Source organism: Mastacembelus armatus, chromosome 21 (assembly GCF_900324485.2).
Source record: "Mastacembelus armatus chromosome 21, fMasArm1.2, whole genome shotgun sequence".
NCBI lineage: Eukaryota > Metazoa > Chordata > Actinopteri > Synbranchiformes > Mastacembelidae > Mastacembelus > Mastacembelus armatus.
In genome coordinates, this window is record NC_046653.1 from 28,152,503 (window position 1) to 28,172,822 (window position 20,320).

Sequence of the window (20,320 nt, forward strand, 5' to 3'; positions counted from 1 at the left end):
TTGTTTTAGGACATTTTTGTTAGGGCAGTGAATAAATGAAACACAGCAGCAAGGCTCAGAAAAGCCTGACCAATCTTTTTATTTGGCCCAAACAAAACTGTTGGATGGCCTGCATCTCCCAGAAGGCATTGTGGAAGACGTGTTCACAGCTACAGCTAGTGAGCTGCAGAAAAAGAACTGGCTGCAGGGTTACAAGCACTAAAACCATATAATAATAATAGTCACGCAGTCTGGAGTCTCGTGTTCTGGAGGACCAGCTTTGGAGACAAGTCATGACCAAATATTGAGCATTTGGTCCCTCCAACATCGCCTGCCCTGCCTTCAAGTCTTTGATGAATTGTTTTCGCCCACATTTTCTTTTATTCTCCTAAATAATTAAGTTTTTCAGATGATTGTGTCATGTCTTACCACATTTTCTGTAAATTTTCTGTAAATTGTGATATTTTATCTTCTGGTTTCTTACACATTTATCATTCCATATGCTGTTTTTTAAATTTATAACATCTAAAAATTGGTACTTCTACCAAACACAGAAATAGAACCTGTGACATAAATACAGACAAAACAATACAAATATCTCCTGTTTTTCTGTGGCAGGTATTCGTCTGGAATTTGTCAAACCAATTAAGGATGTGACTGTGAAGGAGCGTGAAACTGCAGAGTTTAGCGTTGAACTCTCCCATGATAAGATCCCGGTAGTCTGGTACAAAAACGACGTCCGTCTGCACCCCAGCAAAGTGGTCCACATGTCGGATCATGAAAAGATCCACACATTGGCCTTCAAGGAAGTCACCATTGATGACACCTCCATGATCAAAGTAGAGGCCATGGACAAGGCTGTCACCGCCATGCTCACGGTCATCGGTCAGTCCCACCTTAAGAGCATTTTCAGTATATTCAAAACTCTCTGCCAACGCTTGGTTGTCATTTCTTAAAAAATTTAGGTGATTTTGACAGATAAGAGCGATTAACTGGTGAACTATAGACAAAAATGTCACTTTTATACAGATGAGTTCCTGTTGCTGAAGGTACTTTAAGTTTTGAGGTTAAATTTTCAGGACAAAGCTTAGAAAACAGGATAAACCATACAAAATGCAGCAATTATGGATGAATTTCAATTTATTTAGAGAGAGTTCCTAAAGACATTTTTCTCTATGCAGAGGGGGACCCATATTTCACCACCAAGCTACAAAACTATACAGCTGTGGAGAAGGACGAGGTGAAACTGGTCTGCGAACTGAGCAAAGCCATCGCAGAGGTTAAATGGTTCAAGGATGGGAAGGAAATCACTCCTTCCAAGAACATTGCCATCAGCACTGATGGCAGGAAGCGCATTCTGACAGTTAGGAAGGCAGAGAAGGCCAACACTGGGGCATACACCTGTGACTGTGGCTCTGACAAAACCACAGCCAACCTCAACATTGAAGGTAAAACTGTACAGCCTGGAAATGTTTGTGTGAAGGTTTGATTGGATTTCATGGTGGACTTTTTGACTGTAATCTATAAAGTTAGATTAGGAAAAGCCACAAAGATGCACACATATTCCATTTTGAGTTAAAAAAAAAATACCTGTCAGAAAATATATTACTATTATCTATGTTACACAACATCTGGATTTGTAATGCTGACTGCAGAGTAATGTGGTCATCAGGTCTATAAAAGCAGAGTGTCGTCAGCATAGTAAAGTGCTTCAGCACTAGGAACATGTGTTCAGTTGTTTAGTTGAAAGATGCAAACTGCTGGTAATGATTTCAGGACACTCGTAGCACTGCAGACTGTGACTCTTTGTCGGTTTTCCTCTCTGCAGAACGTGACATCAAGGTTGTTCGTCCCCTGTACAGTGTTGAGGTTACAGAGACAGAGACAGCCAAGTTTGATACAGAGATTTCAGAGGAGGATGTCCACGGAAACTGGAAGCTTAAGGGAGAACCTCTGCACCAGTCTGCTGTGAGTCTGGTCTCATGTGACCCACATGGTGCATAATCAGGCACTGTAGGCAGTACATAACATCAAGGTTTTCAGTTGAGAAATATTCTAAATATCTAATGTTTAATATATAATAATCTAAATATCATACAACATGCGTAATGTGTAATGTTGCTGTTCTGTAATACTGTTTGTACATGATGTTTTGCGTCTTTACTGGATGGTCCACATTTGAATGTGGGACTTTTATTTGTGTCTTGGTGCTTCTTTGACCTAATATCTTGAAACCTCTCCCACCACGGATGAGTTTGGAGTTTTGGATGAAATGTCCATGTTTTCTCGCAGGATGTTGAAATTAAGGAGGAAGGACCCAAACATGTGTTAATCCTCTACAACGTCCGTATGGACATGGCAGGAGGCGTTGACTTTTCAGCGGCCAACGCCAAATCCAGCGCTCAGCTCAGGGTCAAAGGTGAGTTTGGTTGTTGTTTTTGATGTGTTTACCATACACCATCCTGGGGCTTACATACAGTATTGTAACTATTAACTATTTCAGTTTATTTATTGATAGCACTGACTAAATATATAGATTTTTCAAAACATTTTATTGGCCCAACCTTGTTTTGACAATTTAATTATGTTAAGAATATAAAAATATACAGGATAGAAATGATTAAAACACGGAGAAGAAATGGGAAATGTGGCCAATTGAAAAAAGAATAAAAAGCTTATTAGCAGAGAAGTCAAAGCAACAGTACTGCAGCCTTTTTCTGACATTCAAGGTGATTGTCAGACTTTTTGGAGTTTGTGGACCAAAGGTGTTTCCACAGTTTATAACCATCCTGTGTGAATCCACACCACCTTATCTTTTAACAGCAGAGTCACATACCAGTGTCAGGCTGCAGCCAATCAGCTCCTGAGTTTATTTTAGATGCCTCCAGACTTTATCTGAAGTGGGAGGCTGCTCTCTGATTGGATGAGAGGAACAAGACTTTGCTGCTTCACACACATGAAACCAACCTCAGAGCCGCTCAGGACAGGTGTATGCATGTCTTCTTCTTCAGCTCGAGCCATTGGGCTGATTCGTCCTCTGAAAGACGTGACGGTGACGGCCGGTGAGACGGCGACCTTCGAGTGTGAGCTGTCGTACGAAGACATCACGGTGGAGTGGTTCCTGGGAGGGCTGAAGATGGAGCCCAGTGACCGGGTGAGTCATGGGGGGAGCAGTTCTTTACAAAACATTTTCAGTTTCGGTGTTACCAACCCCAAAAAATCATGATTTCATAGTCTTAAATAACCATTTAGTAGATTTGATCACAGAAAAGTGTCCTGATGTTGGAATTTGACTTCACCGTTTTAGTTTTAAGATACTGAACAACATTAGAAAAAATCTCCTGAAACACATTGTGGTGGAAACACAAACAAAGAAAAACAAAATAAAATTATGTTTTAGCAAAATAAGATATAGGTTAAGATTAATATTTCTTCAGGCATACATTTCCATCATAATAATCAAAACTAATAAAACTTAAAAACAGCTGAAACCAGAAAATTAATTTGTCAGTTTCTGAAACAATAGAAACCAGTTTCTCTGTTTGAATATCGTTGATTCACCAATGAAAATGTGACATTTTTAAAAGTTCAGCACGTGATTGATCTGAAAAGTAATGAAAAAGTAATGAAACATGAATCAATTATTAGTTGCAGATACAAAGACACTAAAACTCGATTGCAAAGGTGAGTTGAAAAGTTTTTTGTTGCAGTGGGTAAACTTTAAAAGTGATGATATCTGGGGTTTTGGGGTCTGTGCAGGTAAAGACTCGTGTGGCAGGTCGGGTTCACACTCTGACTGTCAGAGACGTGAAGCTGTCGGAGGCCGGTGAGGTCAAACTCACCGCCAAAGACTTCCACACACAGGCTCAGCTCATCGTCAGAGGTGAGACAAACAGCTGGCGACAGCAAGCGCATCTCATCAACTCGCTCTGAAAAGAGGTTAATGCCTGAGCCTTTGTCTTTCTGTTCAGAGCCGCCAGTGGAGTTCACGAAGCCTCTGGAGGACCAGACGGTGGAGGAGGAAGCCACCGCCACACTCGAGTGTGAGGTTTCCAGAGAGAATGCGGAGGTCCAATGGTTCAGAGAAGGACAGGAGATCAGAAAGACCAAGAAGTACGACATACTCGTTGATGGACGCAAGAGAACGCTACTCATCCATGACTGCACTCCAGACGACGCCAAGATGTACACATGTGCTGCCAAGGACTTCAAAACTTCCTGTTTCCTGGAGGTTACACGTAAGAAGAAGACTTTAACTTTCTGAGACTGACTGTGAAGAGTCTGAAGATAAAATTTCAGTTTCTTCACGAGTATTAAGAATTAGTTTAGTTTCCATTAGTTTTTTGAAGGATGATATTTGGAGGCCATTAACACCATGAACATAATTCAGTGAAAATAGCTGAAAACCTCTGACACAAACATGTCGCATACAAATGTGTTGCAGCACATCCACCAACATCCTGACTCCAGGACTGCCCCCCTCAGATTCTCCCAGGGGTTTTATCTTAATAATGCACATCCGAATCAAGTTGAACTAAGTCCACCTGTGGCCAGAATCAGAAATTAAAAAAATAATCTAAATCTAAAATTTATGAGCTGCTGAATCAAAGGAAATGCCTGTTGACTTCAGTTGTTCACAGCAGTGTGGTCTTTTTGTCCATAGCACCTCATGTAGAGTTTACAAAGCCCCTCCAGGATGTGGAGGTCCGAGAGAAAGAATCTGCCAAGTTTGAATGTGAAGTGTCTCGCGAGTCTGCAAAGGTGAGATCTACAGACTCAACAGCCAAACCAGTTCTGGTGTTACTTTAAGATTCAGTTTTGGAAGGATGTGAAACAACCACCACTGATGAAAATATGTTTTTTTTCTCACACCAGGTTCGCTGGTTCAAAGACGGTAGTGAGATCAGAAAAGGAAAGAAGTACGAGATCATTGCAAAGGGAGTCCAGAGGATCCTCATTATCCACAAGTCGGTGTTCGATGATGAGGCTGAGTACGAATGTGATGCCAGAACCTCCAAGACCTCCGGCATGCTCACTGTCATTGGTGAGCAACAGGGCCATTATTCTAGGCTTTGTTTTGAAAATAGCATTTCCAAAACTTAACAAAAGGTACCTGGGAAAACATTAACCCTGCTGCTGCTTTTTTCTTCACAGAGGAGGCACCAAGGTTTACCAAGAACCTGTCTAATGTGGAGGGGATGGAGACAGACAGCGTGAAGATGATCTGTGAGGTGTCGAAGGCCAGTGCCGAGGTCACCTGGTACCGAGGAGACGAGGAGTTGCCAGAGGGCGGCCGCTACGAGCAGATCATGGATGGACGCAAGAGGATCCTGATCATACAGGACCTGAGGATGGATGATGCCGGAGAGTACAACTGTAGGCTGAGTCCCAGCATCAGGACGTCTGCCATGCTCAAACTCAATGGTGAGAAAGAGGAAATCTCTGTCTCAAACATGCTACTGTGAAGACACTTTTTGATTCCTGAGTCTCGGTATTTATAGCCACTTCTTTGCTTCACATGCACAAAGTCGGGTCACGTCACAATGAACTGAAATCTCCAGTATGACATGAAGAATTTTGGTATTGGTTTCAAATCTGAATGAAGAAAACAAAAGATCTGCAGAGAGCAAAATAAATGATTGTTTTCTTCTTTTTTCCAGAATTGGCAGCTGAGTTCATTGCCCGTCCTAAGAACCAGGAGGTGGTGGAGGGTGAGAAGGCCGAGTTCGCCTGTATTGTCTCCAAGGAAACATATGAGGTGAAATGGTTCAGAGGTGGCAAGGAGGTTGAAGCTGGGGACAAGTACACTATCATTAGTGAAGGAAAGAGAAGAGCTCTCATTGTGAAAAACTGCGAGCTGAAGGATGAGGGAGGCTATGTTGCTCACATTGGCAGCATTAAAGCCTCGGCTGACCTGTCTGTCATTGGTAAGGCCTTACTTTGTTTGTAACATTTGTTTTAGTTCTTCGAAACCAAGCGTCTGGTTGTAATAAGAGTTCTCTTTCAGAAAAACTGAGGATCATCACACCAATTAAAGACACGGAGGTGAAGGAGGGAAGTGAGATCATGTTCAACTGTGAGACTAACACAGAAGGAGCTAAAGCCAAGTGGCTGAAGAACGAGGAAACCATATTCGAGAGCAGCAAGTACATGTTGGCTCAGAGGGACAACGTCTTCTCTCTGAGAATCAAAGATGCCCAGAAATCTGATGAGGCCAGCTACACCATCAGCCTTACCAATCACAGAGGAGAGCATGCCAAGAGCACTGCCAGCGCTAAAGTCACAGGTAACTGATGTGATTTTCCTCACTATTCATTTGATTACAACTTGTTTAATAACCCTAAAACCACACAGTCGGACTCTAAAACTCAAAAGATAAATGGAAAAACAACTCAAAAGATTAAAGGCACAGTGCTTCATGAAGGTACACTCGTTTCTTCCTGAGCTTATTCACTCTTTATTTGCCATGTTACTCCACAGAGGAGAAACTGAAGTTCTTGGAGCCCATCGAGGACATCGAAACTCAGGAGAAGAAGACCATCAGCTTTGTTTGTAAGGTGAACCGGCCCGAGGTGAAGGTGCGGTGGATGAAGGCCGGTGAGGAGGTTCCTCTCAACAAGCGGATTGTCTACAGAGCCGATGGGCTCAGACACACCTTGACCATCAAGGACTGCGTCATGGACGATGAGAGCGAATACACCGCCATGGTAGGAGACGACACGTGCACCGCCGAACTGATCATCAGCGAGGCACCAACGGACTTCACCGCACAGCTGAAAGACCAGACCGTCATAGAGTTTGAGGACGCAGAGTTCACCTGCAGACTGAGCAAGGAGAAGGCTGTTGCCAAGTGGTACAGGAACGGACGAGAGATCAAACAAGGAGCCAGGTATCAGAGTAGTTTCCTTATCTTGATTTATTGATGAACTTACAGAACACACCAATCCAAAGGAACACATGAAGAATACAGCATGCCAGATAGAGAGCAAATCAGACACAACATGTAATGTAAAATGAAATCCTAAAACTCATTACATCAGTGTGAAGTAGACAAAAAAATATGTCCTCAGTGAGCGTCTGTTTTTTCATTTAATTGTGCACCTAAAAACAACATTTTGATTTCCCGCCTGCATGACGTTGTGGGAATCCATGGTCTTGCATTGGAGTGGTTTAGATCTTATCTGGTAGCTAGAACTTTCTCTGTGGGTCTTGCCAGCTTTGAATCCTCCTCTGCTCCCCTGTCCTCCGGGGTTCCCCAGGGTTCCATTTTGGGTCCTTTACTTTTTTCCCTCTACTTGCTTCCTCTGGGTCACGTCTTTAGACAACATGGCATATCATTTCATTTTTATGCAGACGATACCCAGGTCTATTTTGCATTGAAGAAAAAGGAGGGTTTCTCAATTGCACGTTTGCTCGCATGTCTTGATGACATTAAAGTCTGGATGGTGTTAAATTTTCTTCATTTTAATGAGGCAACGACAGAAGTAATGTTGGTTGGCTCTAGTGCCTCTAGTGTATCTTCCGGTGTTAATCTAGGTCCCTTGACATCATATCTTACACCACTGGTCACTAATTTAGGTTTCAAAATGGACAGGGATCTTAAATTTGATAAGCAAATCGGTCCAGTGGTAAAATCCGTTTTTTTTCACTTAAGGCGTTTGGCTAAACTACGACCTCTAGTGTCAAAGCAGCACTTTGAGCTAGTAATTCATGCCTTTGTTACATCACGCCTTGATTACTGTAATGCTCTGTATCTTGGGGTTAGTCAGGCATCCCTTTTACGTCTCCAGCTGGTCCAAAATGCGGCGGCTCGTCTTTTAACTGGAACGCGAAAATACAAGCACATCACACCAATCCTGGCTGCACTCCATTAGCTGCCAGTGTCTTTTAGGGTTCATTTTAAGGTTTTATTATTTGTTTTTAAATCTTTAAATGGTCTTGCCCCTCCTTATCTTACTGAACTCCTTCACCCTTATACTCCTAGCCGCTCCCTCAGATCAGCCGACCTCCAGCTTCTTGATGTACCAAAAACGAGGAGGAAGCTCCGTGGAGATAGAGCTTTCTCTATTGCTGCCCCAAGGCTGTGGAACAATTTGCCTTTGAACATAAGACAAGCCCCTACATTAGCTATGTTCAAAGTACAACTTAAAACCTATTTGTATACTCAAGCCTTTGGACCGGCGTGATGGAGTGATCATGGACTGTTTTTATTGTTTTAATTTTTTTTAAAACATAAAGTGCCTGCTCTAAATTTATGCTTAGATTTACTATGATGATCTTCAGTACATTTAACTTGTGAATGTGCAGATATCACATGGAAAAAGAAGGCAAGACGTGTAGCCTGACTATCAAGGAATGCAGACCTGATGACGAATGTGAGTATGCCTGTGGTTTGGACGAGAGGAGGACCAGAGCAAGACTCTTTGTTGAAGGTAAACTTCTCCTTTGTCTTTGTTTAATTCACAAGTGGCAGAGATGCATATTTATCTTTTGAATTGTCACGTGTGATGGTGGTTTTCGGTCCTGCAGAGATTCCGGTGGAGATCATCAGACCACCTCAGGACATGTTTGAACCTCCTGGCTCAGATGTCGTGTTTGAGGTGGAGCTCAACAAAGACAGAGTGGAAGTGAAGTGGTTGAGGAACAACATGATCATTGTCCAGGGAGACAAATACCAGATGATTAGTGAGGGTAAAGTTCACAGGCTGCAGGTCTGTGAGATCAGACCCCGGGACCAGGGAGAGTACAGGGTCGTGGCCAAGGACAAAGATGCACGAGCCAAGCTGGAGCTGGCAGGTGAATTGGCACAGACACACTTATGACACAAATCTACCCTGTGATTGGCTGAAGGCAGCCAGAACATTTAAACTCTTGTTCAGAAGGAACTAGTGATGTTGTGTGAGGGGAAATTAATGACGTGGTGTAAAAAACAACTTTATTGATAGATTCACAAATTAAACAAATAACATTGGGTTCACATAAAAGTAGTGACGGTGTTATATGATCATTCTTAAAACGTATAGAAACTTATAGATTGATTGATCCTCTGGCTACTTCACAGTACTAAACGGTTCAGTCAGACTGCTGAGGGTTTAAGTGAGCTGGATGAATGAATAAAATCAGAATCTGGATTTAATGCCTTGCACTATGAATTCTTTTATCTCCTCTGCAGCTGCCCCAAAGATCAAAACCACGGACCAGAATCTGGTGACAGACGCAGGCAAACCCTTCGTAATGGACGTGCCCTACGATGCTTATCCCCGTGCCGATGCCGAGTGGTTCTTCGAGGGCACTAGTCTGCCTGTCCAGAACATTGACACTTCCACTGACAAAACTGAGTACCGCCTTAAGAGCCCCAGTAAGGAGGATCAGGGCCGGTACAAGGTGGTCATCAAGAACAAGCATGGCGAGGGAGAAGCATTCATCAACCTGGATGTGATTGGTGAGTCTGAGGGTTAAATCAGGGGACCTAGGGATTCTGACAAATGTCTGCTGGTGTCAACTTCTGTATGACACGTTGGTGGTTTTCAGATGTCCCTGGACCCGTCAAGAATCTGAGAGTGGTCGACACGGCTGATGGTGAGGTTAGTTTGGCCTGGGAGGAGCCAGAGAGCGATGGCGGAAGCAAGATCATTGCCTATGTTGTAGAAAGACGTGATGTGAGGCGTAAGACCTGGACTGTGGCTACCGATCGGGCTGATATTCCAGAGTACTGCATCAGTGGCCTCCAGAAGGACTCCATGTACCTGTTTAGAGTCTGTGCCCGAAACAGAGTTGGTAGCGGACCCACTGTTGCCACTGATGAGGCTGTTCAGGCCAAGAACAAGTTTGGTAAGTGGCGCCCAAAAGTCCACACTTACATTTACATACCCTCTCCACTTTTTAATCAAAATCATATCCTTATTGTGTTTTCAAATATCAGATGTCCCCGACGCTCCTGAAAACGTTGCAGTGGACAGTGTGAACAGGTTTGGTGCAACTGTCACCTGGGAACCTCCCCTGTTTGACGGTGGCTCCGAGATCACGGCCTATGTGATAGAGCTCCGCGACAGGAACTCCGTGAAGTGGGAGGCAGCCCAGGTCTGCGGTGCCAATGACCGTTCAGCCACACTAAATGACGTAGTGGAGAATAAGGAATATATCTTCAGAGTCCGAGCAGAGAACAAGGCCGGCATTGGCAGGCCCAGCGCAGCCACCAACCCCGTTAAGATCATGGATCCCATTGGTGAGTTCTTAAGTTTATATTCTAATGCCTGTGAAAAAAAAAAAAAACAGTGTGATTTTATTGGACTGTTGTGTTGCCTGCAGAGAGGCCAAGCCCACCTCTGAACCTGAACTTCAGTGACCAAATCCAGACAGCGGTCACATTGACCTGGGAGACACCCATCAGCAATGGTGGCAGCATAATCACCGGCTACATCATTGAGAAATGTGATGAAGGGACCGACAAATGGCTCCGCTGCAATGCCAGGCTGTGCCCAGACCTGTCTTACCGGGTACCAATTCTTGAAATTCTTTCTGAAATAATTTCCATGGTCTTACACTTGTCTCTACTGCCCATACATTATCTCTGGTTTATTTTATTTAAAGCAAAGATTCTCATTATGATTCTGTCCCCTGATGGATTTTCACGTTTCACGTTTTATGGTCCAACTTTGCGCTTCATTCCAGCTAACCATTGTTGTTCTCTTTAGGTCTCTGGTTTGAAACCTGGTCAGAAGTACCTCTACAGAGTTTGTGCTGAGAATGCTGCTGGTATTTCTGATCCATCCGAGAAACTTGGACCCCTGCTTGCTGATGACCCTCACGGTACGAAACAAGCAGGGGAATCAACATATGAAGATTCAGTCTAAAATTTGGGTTTGAATATTTAGTTCAGTCATTCAGTCAAATCAGTCATTCTTTCTTCGTACTTCAGTTTTTGTTAGGACTACATCAAGATTCTGTGTTTTTGTGGAAGTACCATAACAGTGTACTGGGTGGCAGCATGATTTTAAAAAAACCTTTTGTGTGCAAACCTTTCTCTAAGTGATACATCATTTCTCTTCCTCTCCAGTCGGTCCAGCTTTCGACTTGAGTGCCTTCAGGAAAGGCCTGGAGGTGATCGTCCCTCAGCCTCTCACCATCAGAGTCCCCATCACTGGATACCCGACCCCCATTGCCAAGTGGTCCTTCGGAGAAAAAGAGCTGACCCCAGCTGATGAGCGGGTCACCATGGTGACGAAGCCTACATACACGGAGCTGACGGTCACGCCGAGCGTCCGTCCCGACAAAGGCACCTACACCCTACACCTGGAGAACGACGTCTCTTCTGTCTCCGGAGAGATTGACGTCAACGTCATCGGTAACAGCCATTTTCTGCCTTTTAAAATGTAAAGTTCATTTCAGTTACTCAACTACGCAAATATGACCCATTTTAGCACAGCTGGTGCATTTATATGAATGGAAAGTAGATTCACTTCTGGTACAAAGAGTGTTTCACCTGAAAACAATTTGGGATCTCTGAAATAAACCACTATGGAAGACAAACAACATTTAAGCTTCCAGCCAAACAAAAACAGGAAAATCAGAAAAACTTTTCAAAAACAAATGACTTAGTTCAAACATTTTACATTTTTTCTTCTTTGGTGCCTTTATCTTCACAGCATGCCCCAGCGCACCCAAAGACTTCAAAGTGTCCGAAGTGACCCGACACCACGTCCACCTGATGTGGGAGTCTCCAGAGCACGATGGAGGAAGTCCAGTCACCCATTACGAGATCGAGAAGAGAGAAGTGTCTCGCAAGACCTGGGCCAAGGTTGATCAGTGTTTAGCTTTGAAGTCACATTAACAGATTCAGCAGAGGGCTCTTTTAAATGTATGGCTTTCATGGTGTTAAGCCTTGAGTGAACTGTAGCAGTGACATTATTGCACAGTCAGAATATATATATATATATATATATATATATATATATAAATTTCATGTAAGTAGGCCAAGTTGTCTCTCCAAACATTTTAGGGCTCCTGTTAACATCTGAAAACTCCCAACACAGGCAAAAATCAACAGTAGCTATCGCTGCTGTGGTCATAGTTGATGGTGGAGGTAAACATTGCCAACACGGATTTAATCAGTGGAGGGAGACGAACATCAAACATGTCTATTGACCGGTTGGGGCGAAACACATTTATTTCCATTTGTACAGTTTATATTGCATTTTCTGAAACTCCCTCCCTGGAAACAAAACGTCATGAGCAACCAAAAGCAAAAAAAGGGTTTTGAAACAAGTCCTTGATAAGGCCATGCAGAAATCCCGCTCCAGATTGAATTCATAATCTGAGTAGTTCCTAACTATTGCAACGGTGTTTCCTCCAGGTGGCTACTGGCATCCTGGATCTGGAGCACACTGTAACAGATGTGACTGAAGGAAAAGAGTACCTGTTCAGCGTCTCTGCCTGCAACAAATGTGGACCTGGAGAGCCAGCATACATCGACGACCCAGTTAACATCTCCTCTCCTGCCAGTGAGTATTTGTTCGCTGTCTGAAATGAATTCAGAGTGAAACTGACTTCATCAGTTTCTTTTGCTTTTGAGAAAATGTGGATTTTAATTTTAGATTTGCATATTTCAAAATGTTATGTGCATTATGCTTTTCTTCCACAGCTGTACCTGATCCTCCTGAGAACCTGAAGTGGCGTGATAAGACTGGCAAGAACATTTTCCTGTCCTGGGAGCCTCCAAAGTATGACGGTGGTGCCCCGATCAAAGGCTATGTGGTGGACAAGTGTCAGCGGGGTACTGACAAGTGGGAACCATGCGGTGACCCCCTCCCCGAACTGAAGTAAGTCTGAACATTTCAGTGTACTCAAGACAGTGGTTTGTAACAATTTCAACAAATATGGAACTAGTCTTATTAGTTTTCTCTAGTCCATTTGTCATTTGGGTCCTGTTGTGTGTCATGGGACAGTTGTGTATAATATATGTTTTGTGCTCACAGGTTCCAGGTGACTGGCCTGATTGAGGGTCAGTGGTACGCCTACAGAGTCAGAGCTTTCAACAGGTTGGGAGCTGGCCGACCCTGCAGGGCCACAGATGAGATCCAGGCTGTGGATGCTAAAGGTAGGCCAGTCTGGCCTGGGACTGGACTGGAGCAATGTTATTCTTGTTTTTAGTGACCTTAAGTCATCAATGGGATTGGGATCAAGCGTTAGAGTGTAAGTGTAATGAGACCGGAAGGAAGAGTAATGACTTGGTCATAACAATATTTTAATGGAGTAACCAGGGATTTCACCCAGTGGCATTTGGGGAAGCGCTAAATGAATCTGAAATATCTGTCTGACGGTCTCCTTTAATAATTCCAACAGAACCACCAGAGATCCAACTGGATGTAAAGTTGCTAGCTGGTCTGACCACTAGGGCTGGTACCAAGATCGAGCTTCCGGCCGAAGTCAAAGGAAAGCCCGATCCCCGGGTGAAATGGACCAAGGCTGACCTGGTCCTGCGGGCCGACGACCGCATCACCATCGACACCCAGCCAGGACACTCTAAGCTTTCCGTTGCAAACACCACCAGAGGAGACACCGCTACCTACATCATCGAAGCAGTCAACACCTGTGGACGCGCCACTGCCACTGTCGACGTCAACATCCTTGGTACAGAGACTAATTTATGATCTGACCTATGACTGGGACTCTACATAGATATTTCTTTCAGGAGAGAAGAGAGATACTAACAATTAACACAATTTCTTGTTTTTCAGTTAATATTCTAGCACTTCAGTTTCAGTTTTACACTGTCAGTCCCCAGAAGAATTATTGGATGGTTTAAGCAGCCATGTATATCCTTCTAATTCGCTGTTAGCATTTTAGCAAGTGATCTCATCTCAGAGTATGAAAGAAATTCCTCTATACTTGGTTAAATAACTAAAGAAGCAAATTCTTAATACTGAATAAACCAACAGATGTATGGTGATAAAATGAAACAAGTCAGAACTAAATAAAACATACTACAAATTTAGTACAAATGTAATAGATGCTACATTAGAAATGTGTCAAAATGGTCTGCTCCTGAAAGGAGAAATTAGGTACCTGTGGGTAACGTTTTCATGTTTTTCCCCCTTCTAGACAAACCAGGCCCCCCAGCTGCCTTTGACATCACTGACATCACCAACGAGTCATGTTTCTTGGCCTGGAACCCACCGCGGGACGATGGTGGCTCACCCATCACCAACTACATCGTGGAGAGTCGTCAGCTAGACAAAGAGGAGTGGGTGAAGCTGTCAGCCACCGTGAAACACACCACCTTCAAGGTCTGCAACCTTATAGCAATGAAGGAATACATCTTCAGGGTCAGCGCTGAGAACCAGTATGGAATTGGAGAACCTGTAGAGCATGTGCCAATTACTGCCAAATATTCCTTTGGTTAGTTGTTTTACATTATTATCTAACTGTCAGCCATCATTCCTTTTGAATACATCTATAGATAAAATATGAATATTCATTTATTAAACTATGTTTCAGAGCCTCCTGGTCCTCCAACAAGAGTCACTCCCTCTGACATCGCCAAGGACGCAGTGACTCTGACCTGGTTCGAGCCAGATGAGGACGGTGGCAGTCCCATTACTGGATACTGGATTGAAAAGTACGATCCAGACAGCGACAAGTGGATGCGATGCCACAAACTGCCCATCACAGACACGACCTTCAGGTAAGTAATGATGATGAAAATTAGTGAAGGGCTTGCAGAGAATATTTTTTCTGACTGTGTGCCGTTGGGGTGCAGGGTGAAGGGACTCATTGCCAAGAAGAAGTACCGCTTCCGTGTTCTGGCTGAAAATCTGGCTGGACCTGGAAAACCAAGTGCTGAGACTGATCCTGTCCTTATCAAAGATCCAATTGGTATGTCACGGGATTCAGTGCTGTTACTCAGGCTATCTAATCAATTTTTGGATGAAAAAGGATTGACAGGATTTGTTGCATCGAGATTAATTTAACTAATACACTGTAAAAATATTAGGAATGGAAAGCAGACTATGTGGATGATTTTAATGACGTCACGATTTCTGTCAGATCCTCCATGGCCTCCTGGTAAACCTGTCATCAGAGACATCGCTAAGACGTCAGCTCTACTTGCATGGACGCGACCAGAGCATGACGGTGGTGCTAAGATTGAAGGCTACGTCATTGAATTCCAGAAGACTGGAAGTGAAGAGTGGATCCGGATTGCAGAGAATGTTCCTCAGCTCGAGCACCAGCTGAAGGATCTGATAGAGAAGCAGGAGTACACATTTAGAGTCAAGGCTGTCAACAAGGCTGGTGAAAGTGAACCTAGTGAGCCCAGTGACCCTGTGGTCTGCAGAGAGAGACTTTGTAAGTGCAGTTTATTTTCCTTTCATATAAGATTGTAATGTTCTAAATAACATACAGTTGATTAGGAATAATATCCCTTTGCATGATAAAAGATGCACTCTGGGCTTTATGACTAAGAACATGTTGTATGTGTTTGGGTTACAAGAAAACGATTACCATATAAAGTAGGTCCAGGATGCTCATTATCAATAGGAGATAATAATATAAGAAGAAACAATACTCTTCCATCCACAGACCCTCCATCACCTCCTCAATGGCTGGAAGTAACCAACATCACCAAGATCAATGCTGACCTGAAGTGGCAGACTCCCAGCAGTGATGGAGGCTCGCCCATCACCAACTACGTGGTGGAGAAGAGGGATGTGAGGCGGAAGGCGTGGCAGAGTGTTGACACCATGGTCAAGGAGCTCAAGTACACAGTGACTCCTCTCAACGAAGGGTCACTGTACGTGTTCCGAGTCGCCGCTGAGAACGCCGTAGGAATGAGTGAATTCTGCGAGCTGGAGGACGCTGTGCTTGCCAAGGATACTTTCAGTAAGTTCGGAGCAGTTACAAATGCCAATGTGTGTGTATCCAGCTTTCGGGAGTTAGGCAGGGTTGCTTTATCCCTTTGGATTCATTCTGAATTAGAAGTTAACAACAAGTTGACCTTAAACTCAGCTGTCTGAGGGAATTTATTAACAGTTTAGAGATGAATAGTTGAATAATAACTCATCAGAGGTTTGTGAAATATGATGTGGACATTCCTGCTCCCTTTGTGCCCCGTCTAGATAAATATTTTGGTTCTCTATTCACTTCTGTACAGATACTAATGTCTGCATTTCCATTAAGTGTCGTGATCTCCATGTTTTAAGACTTTATGTGTTCCTGTTCTGCTGCCTTCAGGAACAGAATTTTTATAGTGCTGGTACATCACTGTTTACACACTGGCGACCTCAGCTGTTGGTGCTTGCTTTAGAACTTGTGTTTTCTAAAATCTTGAGCAGGTTGTTCAGAAATGAAGCTAAAGAGAGCCTGTGTATTATGCATTCTAATGTCTGTCATGCTCTCTGAAGCAACTCCGGGGCCTCCTTATGCCCTGACGGTGGTGGAGGTCACCAAGAGACATGTAGAGCTGAAATGGGAACCTCCCAATAGCGATGGTGGAAGACCTATAACCAAGTAAGACAACAAACTGCTGTAAAGCTGCTGTGTAGATTTCTATGAGACAAGCTATATAATAACTGCAATGAGATGATATTGAAGGAATGTGCTTGTAAAAAATCAAGCTTTGGTATCTTTTTTCCCATAAGTAATAGAAGGTGTTGGCTCATTTTACAGCCTGTTTTTCACCAGTCTTGCAGGCAGAGAATACCTATAAAAACTAAGCCGCACTGAAACAATATTTAACAGAACAATCTGCTTCTGCTTCCCAGATATGTGATTGAGAAGAAAGACAAGGTGGGAACTCGTTGGCTGAAGTGCTGCAAGACTCCAGACAGGAAAACTCAGTTCAAGGTGACGGATGTGGATGAGGGGTCTGAGGTGCAGTTCCAGGTGAGAGCTGAGAATGAGGCTGGAGTTGGAGAGCCGAGTGAACCCACCGAGATCCTCACCATCGAGGATCCAACCAGTAAGTAGTGATCACACACACAGAAAATGCAGTGTTGTGTCTTGAAACACTTTGATAAGTATGGGAGATGGTATCAGTGCATGGCAGATTAATATGAATACTGACTTAATGTCTTTGCCATAATATGATTAAAAAACATTTCAGATGGATTCACAGTTTTCCTTCTCTCTTCAGGTCCTCCATCTCCTCCTCTTGAAGTTGCCATCCCCGATGCCAGCAGGGAGCACATCAATGTGACCTGGAAACCTCCGGCCAAGGACGGTGGATGTCCAATCACTGGCTACCATGTTGAGGTGGCTGAAGCCCGTCCAGAGCTGAAGTGGCTCCGGGTCAACAGCAGACCCATCAAGGAGCTCAAGTTCAGGATTGAAGATGGAATAAAACCAGAGAAGAAGTATGTCATCAGAGTCCGTGCCATCAACGCTGTTGGCGTTAGTGACCCCTCTGAGATCTCAGACAAGGTCTTCACAAAAGATCCTGACTGTAAGCATCCACACATATGTTTACTGAGAATATGTCTAATCAAAACATTGATAATCAACCATACATAATGATGCTGTCCTCTGTCCCAAGGTGCTCCCGCTGTGGATTTAGAGGCACAGGATGTGGTTGTAGTTGAGGGTGAGAAACTGCACCTGAAAATCCCCTACAGGGCCATCCCAACACCCAAGATGGTTTGGCAGAAGGACACAGTGGAGTGTAAGGCCGACGACCGGCTCTCCATGACGATAGACATGAACACCGCTCAACTTGAGCTACTCAAATGCACACGTGCTGATGCTGGCGCATATGCCATCACCCTGGAGAACAGTCTGGGAACAGCCACTGGAACTGTCAATGTCAAAGTCATCGGTAGGGGGGCTTCCATATAGGAGTGCTTCGAAAATATAATATCCTTCTTTGTTCATGTCATAATAAACTATTTCTGCTCATGTTATACCATAAACAGACAGGCATCAGTCTACCTCTGACAGATTTTTGCTTCATTCCTAAATGCTGCAGGGCTCCCTGGTCAGTGTAAAGACATCACCTCCAGCGACATCACCAAGAACTCTTGCAAGGTGAGCTGGGTAGCCCCAGAAGATGACGGTGGTACCCCCATTGTCAGCTATACTCTTGAGCGCCGCGAGGTCTCCAAGAAAACCTACATGCGTGTTATGTCAGGAGAGAACATACTGACCTGTACCGTCAAAGACCTCTATATCAATTGCGAGTACTACTTCAGAGTGAAGGCTGTCAACAAGGTCGGAGCTGGAGAATATCTGGAGCTACGCAACCCGGTTATCATTGAGGAAATCAAACGTAAGTCTTGTTTTCTCCTGAAAAGTGCCTGCAAATTCATTTGTATTAACATTTTGAGCATACAAAAGCATCTTCAAAAGCGTCTTATTCTTCATAATCAGGTAAATGTTCTAAAGACTTTAAGAAAACAAATGTTGAGTCACTTTGTTGAGTCAATACAAAGCGTCTAATGTTTTTCATTTGGAAGCCATGTGAGTCAGCCTGCTGTGGGGTTCTCAAATTATTCAATATAGCATTTATAGAATGGTAGATGCAGAAAGTTACTGTACCAAAATGGTATACGGTACATATGCTCCAGGATTATGCTAACCATGGTGGTCTTACTTATGGAGACAGCTCAGATATCTGTTATCTATGGTTACATCAATTTCACAGAGAAACCAGACCCTCCCATCCAGGTGGAAGCTCATGACCCAACATCTAAGTCCATCAGAATCACCTGGAAGGCGCCAGACTATGATGGCGGCTGTCCCATCCAGGGCTACATTGTGGAGAAGATTGAGAAAGATGGCGACCGTTACGAGAGGGTTACCCCGAGCCTGGTTCCTGGTTTCTCCTATGTGGTGACAGGCCTGAAGGAAGACTTGGAATATCAGTTCAGGGTCCGAGCCGAGAATGCCGCTGGAGTCAGTGAGCCATCACGCAGCACACAACTTGTCAAGGCTGCAGACCCTGTCGGTATGAAAAACTATAGCTGTGGTAAAACTTAAAATTTATTGACTATAGTAAGAGTCTTTAAGAGTTGTAAACCTTAATTATGAACTACCTACAATTCAAAGGTCTTTTTCCATTTTCAGAAAAACCAACAGTCTCTCTCCATGCCCGTGTGCAGTCTGGTCTGTGCATTAAGAAGGGTGAAGAGATCTGCATCGATGCCTACATCTCTGGTTCCCCATATCCCAAAGTCACCTGGTTGAGGAATGATGAGGATGTCACCAAAGAGCCAAGCAAGAAGCTCATTCCTTTGGTCAAGAAGAAGAAGAAGAAGACCAAAGCCATGGTTTGTATCTTCATAGAAACATCTCAGAGTCCTATGTTTTGTTTTTTTTTTTACAATTTTTAAATTTTGGCTTTGTGTTTTTCAGGTTCCCGAACCAGAGGAGGAGTTTGTGACTCCTCTGCGTCAGCGTCTGGGTCTGGACCAAACCCAGAGGGGCAAGTCTGTGCTGATGATCCGTGAAGCCGTCAGATCTGACCATGGCAACTTCACCATAACAGTGGAGAACATTCATGGTGTTGCCTCTGCCTCCTGCATTGTTAATGTCCTGGGTGAGACAGTATTTCATGGATTTTTAAAAAAAAAAAAAAAAAATGTTTTTTTTTTTTTATAAGCTCATAGCTGATCCTGATCTGGAGACCTCCACGGGGTCTTAGTTAGTTTTAAATTGGTAGGGTGGAAACATAAATGACTACATCTTCAAAGTAACAGAAAAGATGTTTTCAATCACCTTAGCTGCAAATTAACTTTTTAAAAAGGTATAATACATTTCACAAAATGCTACTTGCTTATGTTTTATAATTTTGCTGTGTGTTGCTAAAGAAATAAAGAGGCATTTCATGGATTTACAAGTTTTCAAATATAATATTCACTGGATAAAAATAAAATAAGACACATGAAAAATACATTTTCCCTGTGGCGACCCCTGAAGGGAGCAGCCGAAAGGAAAAGAAGAAGAAGAATTGTCACATACAAAATATAAAATCAAATCTTCTTGAGTTGAAACTTTGAGCAAACTTTTACCTTGCAGACAAACCCGGCCCTCCAATCAACTTCACCTTCGATGAGGTCAGGAATACGTCAGTCATCTGTAACTGGGAGCCTCCAGAAGACAATGGCGGCAGTGAGATCCTGAACTACATCCTGGAGAAGAGGGACAGCCAAAATGGCAATGTTGGCTGGATCACTGTCGCCTCCACCATAAAGGGCACCACCTGTCCCGTCACCAAACTCATAGAAGGGAAGGAGTACATCTTCAGAGTCACCGCTGAGAACAAGTTTGGCTGTGGGCTGCCATGCATCTCTGAACCACTGGTTGCCAAAAACCAATTTGGTAAGTAAACACAACTAAAAAAGACATTCCT

At 43.6% G+C, this 20,320-nt stretch overlaps 1 protein-coding gene across 1 annotated transcript in view; it reads left to right on the forward strand.

The window, feature by feature from the left end:
• LOC113123237 (titin-like) overlaps positions 1 to 20,320 on the forward strand; it is a 171,582-nt gene that overhangs the window by 75,725 nt on the left and 75,537 nt on the right. The window contains exons 101-140 of the mRNA XM_026295055.1: positions 598 to 864; positions 1,161 to 1,427; positions 1,808 to 1,947; positions 2,272 to 2,398; positions 2,991 to 3,133; positions 3,739 to 3,862; positions 3,951 to 4,217; positions 4,643 to 4,740; positions 4,855 to 5,023; positions 5,134 to 5,403; positions 5,640 to 5,906; positions 5,987 to 6,265; positions 6,460 to 6,868; positions 8,287 to 8,411; positions 8,509 to 8,775; positions 9,152 to 9,421; positions 9,511 to 9,810; positions 9,902 to 10,204; positions 10,288 to 10,475; positions 10,674 to 10,788; positions 11,036 to 11,323; positions 11,625 to 11,776; positions 12,332 to 12,479; positions 12,620 to 12,797; positions 12,954 to 13,075; positions 13,321 to 13,608; positions 14,080 to 14,376; positions 14,476 to 14,662; positions 14,738 to 14,853; positions 15,025 to 15,324; positions 15,559 to 15,858; positions 16,380 to 16,485; positions 16,740 to 16,936; positions 17,111 to 17,419; positions 17,510 to 17,788; positions 17,939 to 18,238; positions 18,614 to 18,916; positions 19,036 to 19,238; positions 19,324 to 19,507; positions 19,987 to 20,289. Of these exons, the coding sequence (XP_026150840.1) occupies positions 598 to 864; positions 1,161 to 1,427; positions 1,808 to 1,947; positions 2,272 to 2,398; positions 2,991 to 3,133; positions 3,739 to 3,862; positions 3,951 to 4,217; positions 4,643 to 4,740; positions 4,855 to 5,023; positions 5,134 to 5,403; positions 5,640 to 5,906; positions 5,987 to 6,265; positions 6,460 to 6,868; positions 8,287 to 8,411; positions 8,509 to 8,775; positions 9,152 to 9,421; positions 9,511 to 9,810; positions 9,902 to 10,204; positions 10,288 to 10,475; positions 10,674 to 10,788; positions 11,036 to 11,323; positions 11,625 to 11,776; positions 12,332 to 12,479; positions 12,620 to 12,797; positions 12,954 to 13,075; positions 13,321 to 13,608; positions 14,080 to 14,376; positions 14,476 to 14,662; positions 14,738 to 14,853; positions 15,025 to 15,324; positions 15,559 to 15,858; positions 16,380 to 16,485; positions 16,740 to 16,936; positions 17,111 to 17,419; positions 17,510 to 17,788; positions 17,939 to 18,238; positions 18,614 to 18,916; positions 19,036 to 19,238; positions 19,324 to 19,507; positions 19,987 to 20,289 (8,955 nt within the window). The remainder of the gene's footprint in view (positions 1 to 597; positions 865 to 1,160; positions 1,428 to 1,807; positions 1,948 to 2,271; positions 2,399 to 2,990; positions 3,134 to 3,738; positions 3,863 to 3,950; positions 4,218 to 4,642; positions 4,741 to 4,854; positions 5,024 to 5,133; positions 5,404 to 5,639; positions 5,907 to 5,986; positions 6,266 to 6,459; positions 6,869 to 8,286; positions 8,412 to 8,508; positions 8,776 to 9,151; positions 9,422 to 9,510; positions 9,811 to 9,901; positions 10,205 to 10,287; positions 10,476 to 10,673; positions 10,789 to 11,035; positions 11,324 to 11,624; positions 11,777 to 12,331; positions 12,480 to 12,619; positions 12,798 to 12,953; positions 13,076 to 13,320; positions 13,609 to 14,079; positions 14,377 to 14,475; positions 14,663 to 14,737; positions 14,854 to 15,024; positions 15,325 to 15,558; positions 15,859 to 16,379; positions 16,486 to 16,739; positions 16,937 to 17,110; positions 17,420 to 17,509; positions 17,789 to 17,938; positions 18,239 to 18,613; positions 18,917 to 19,035; positions 19,239 to 19,323; positions 19,508 to 19,986; positions 20,290 to 20,320) is intronic.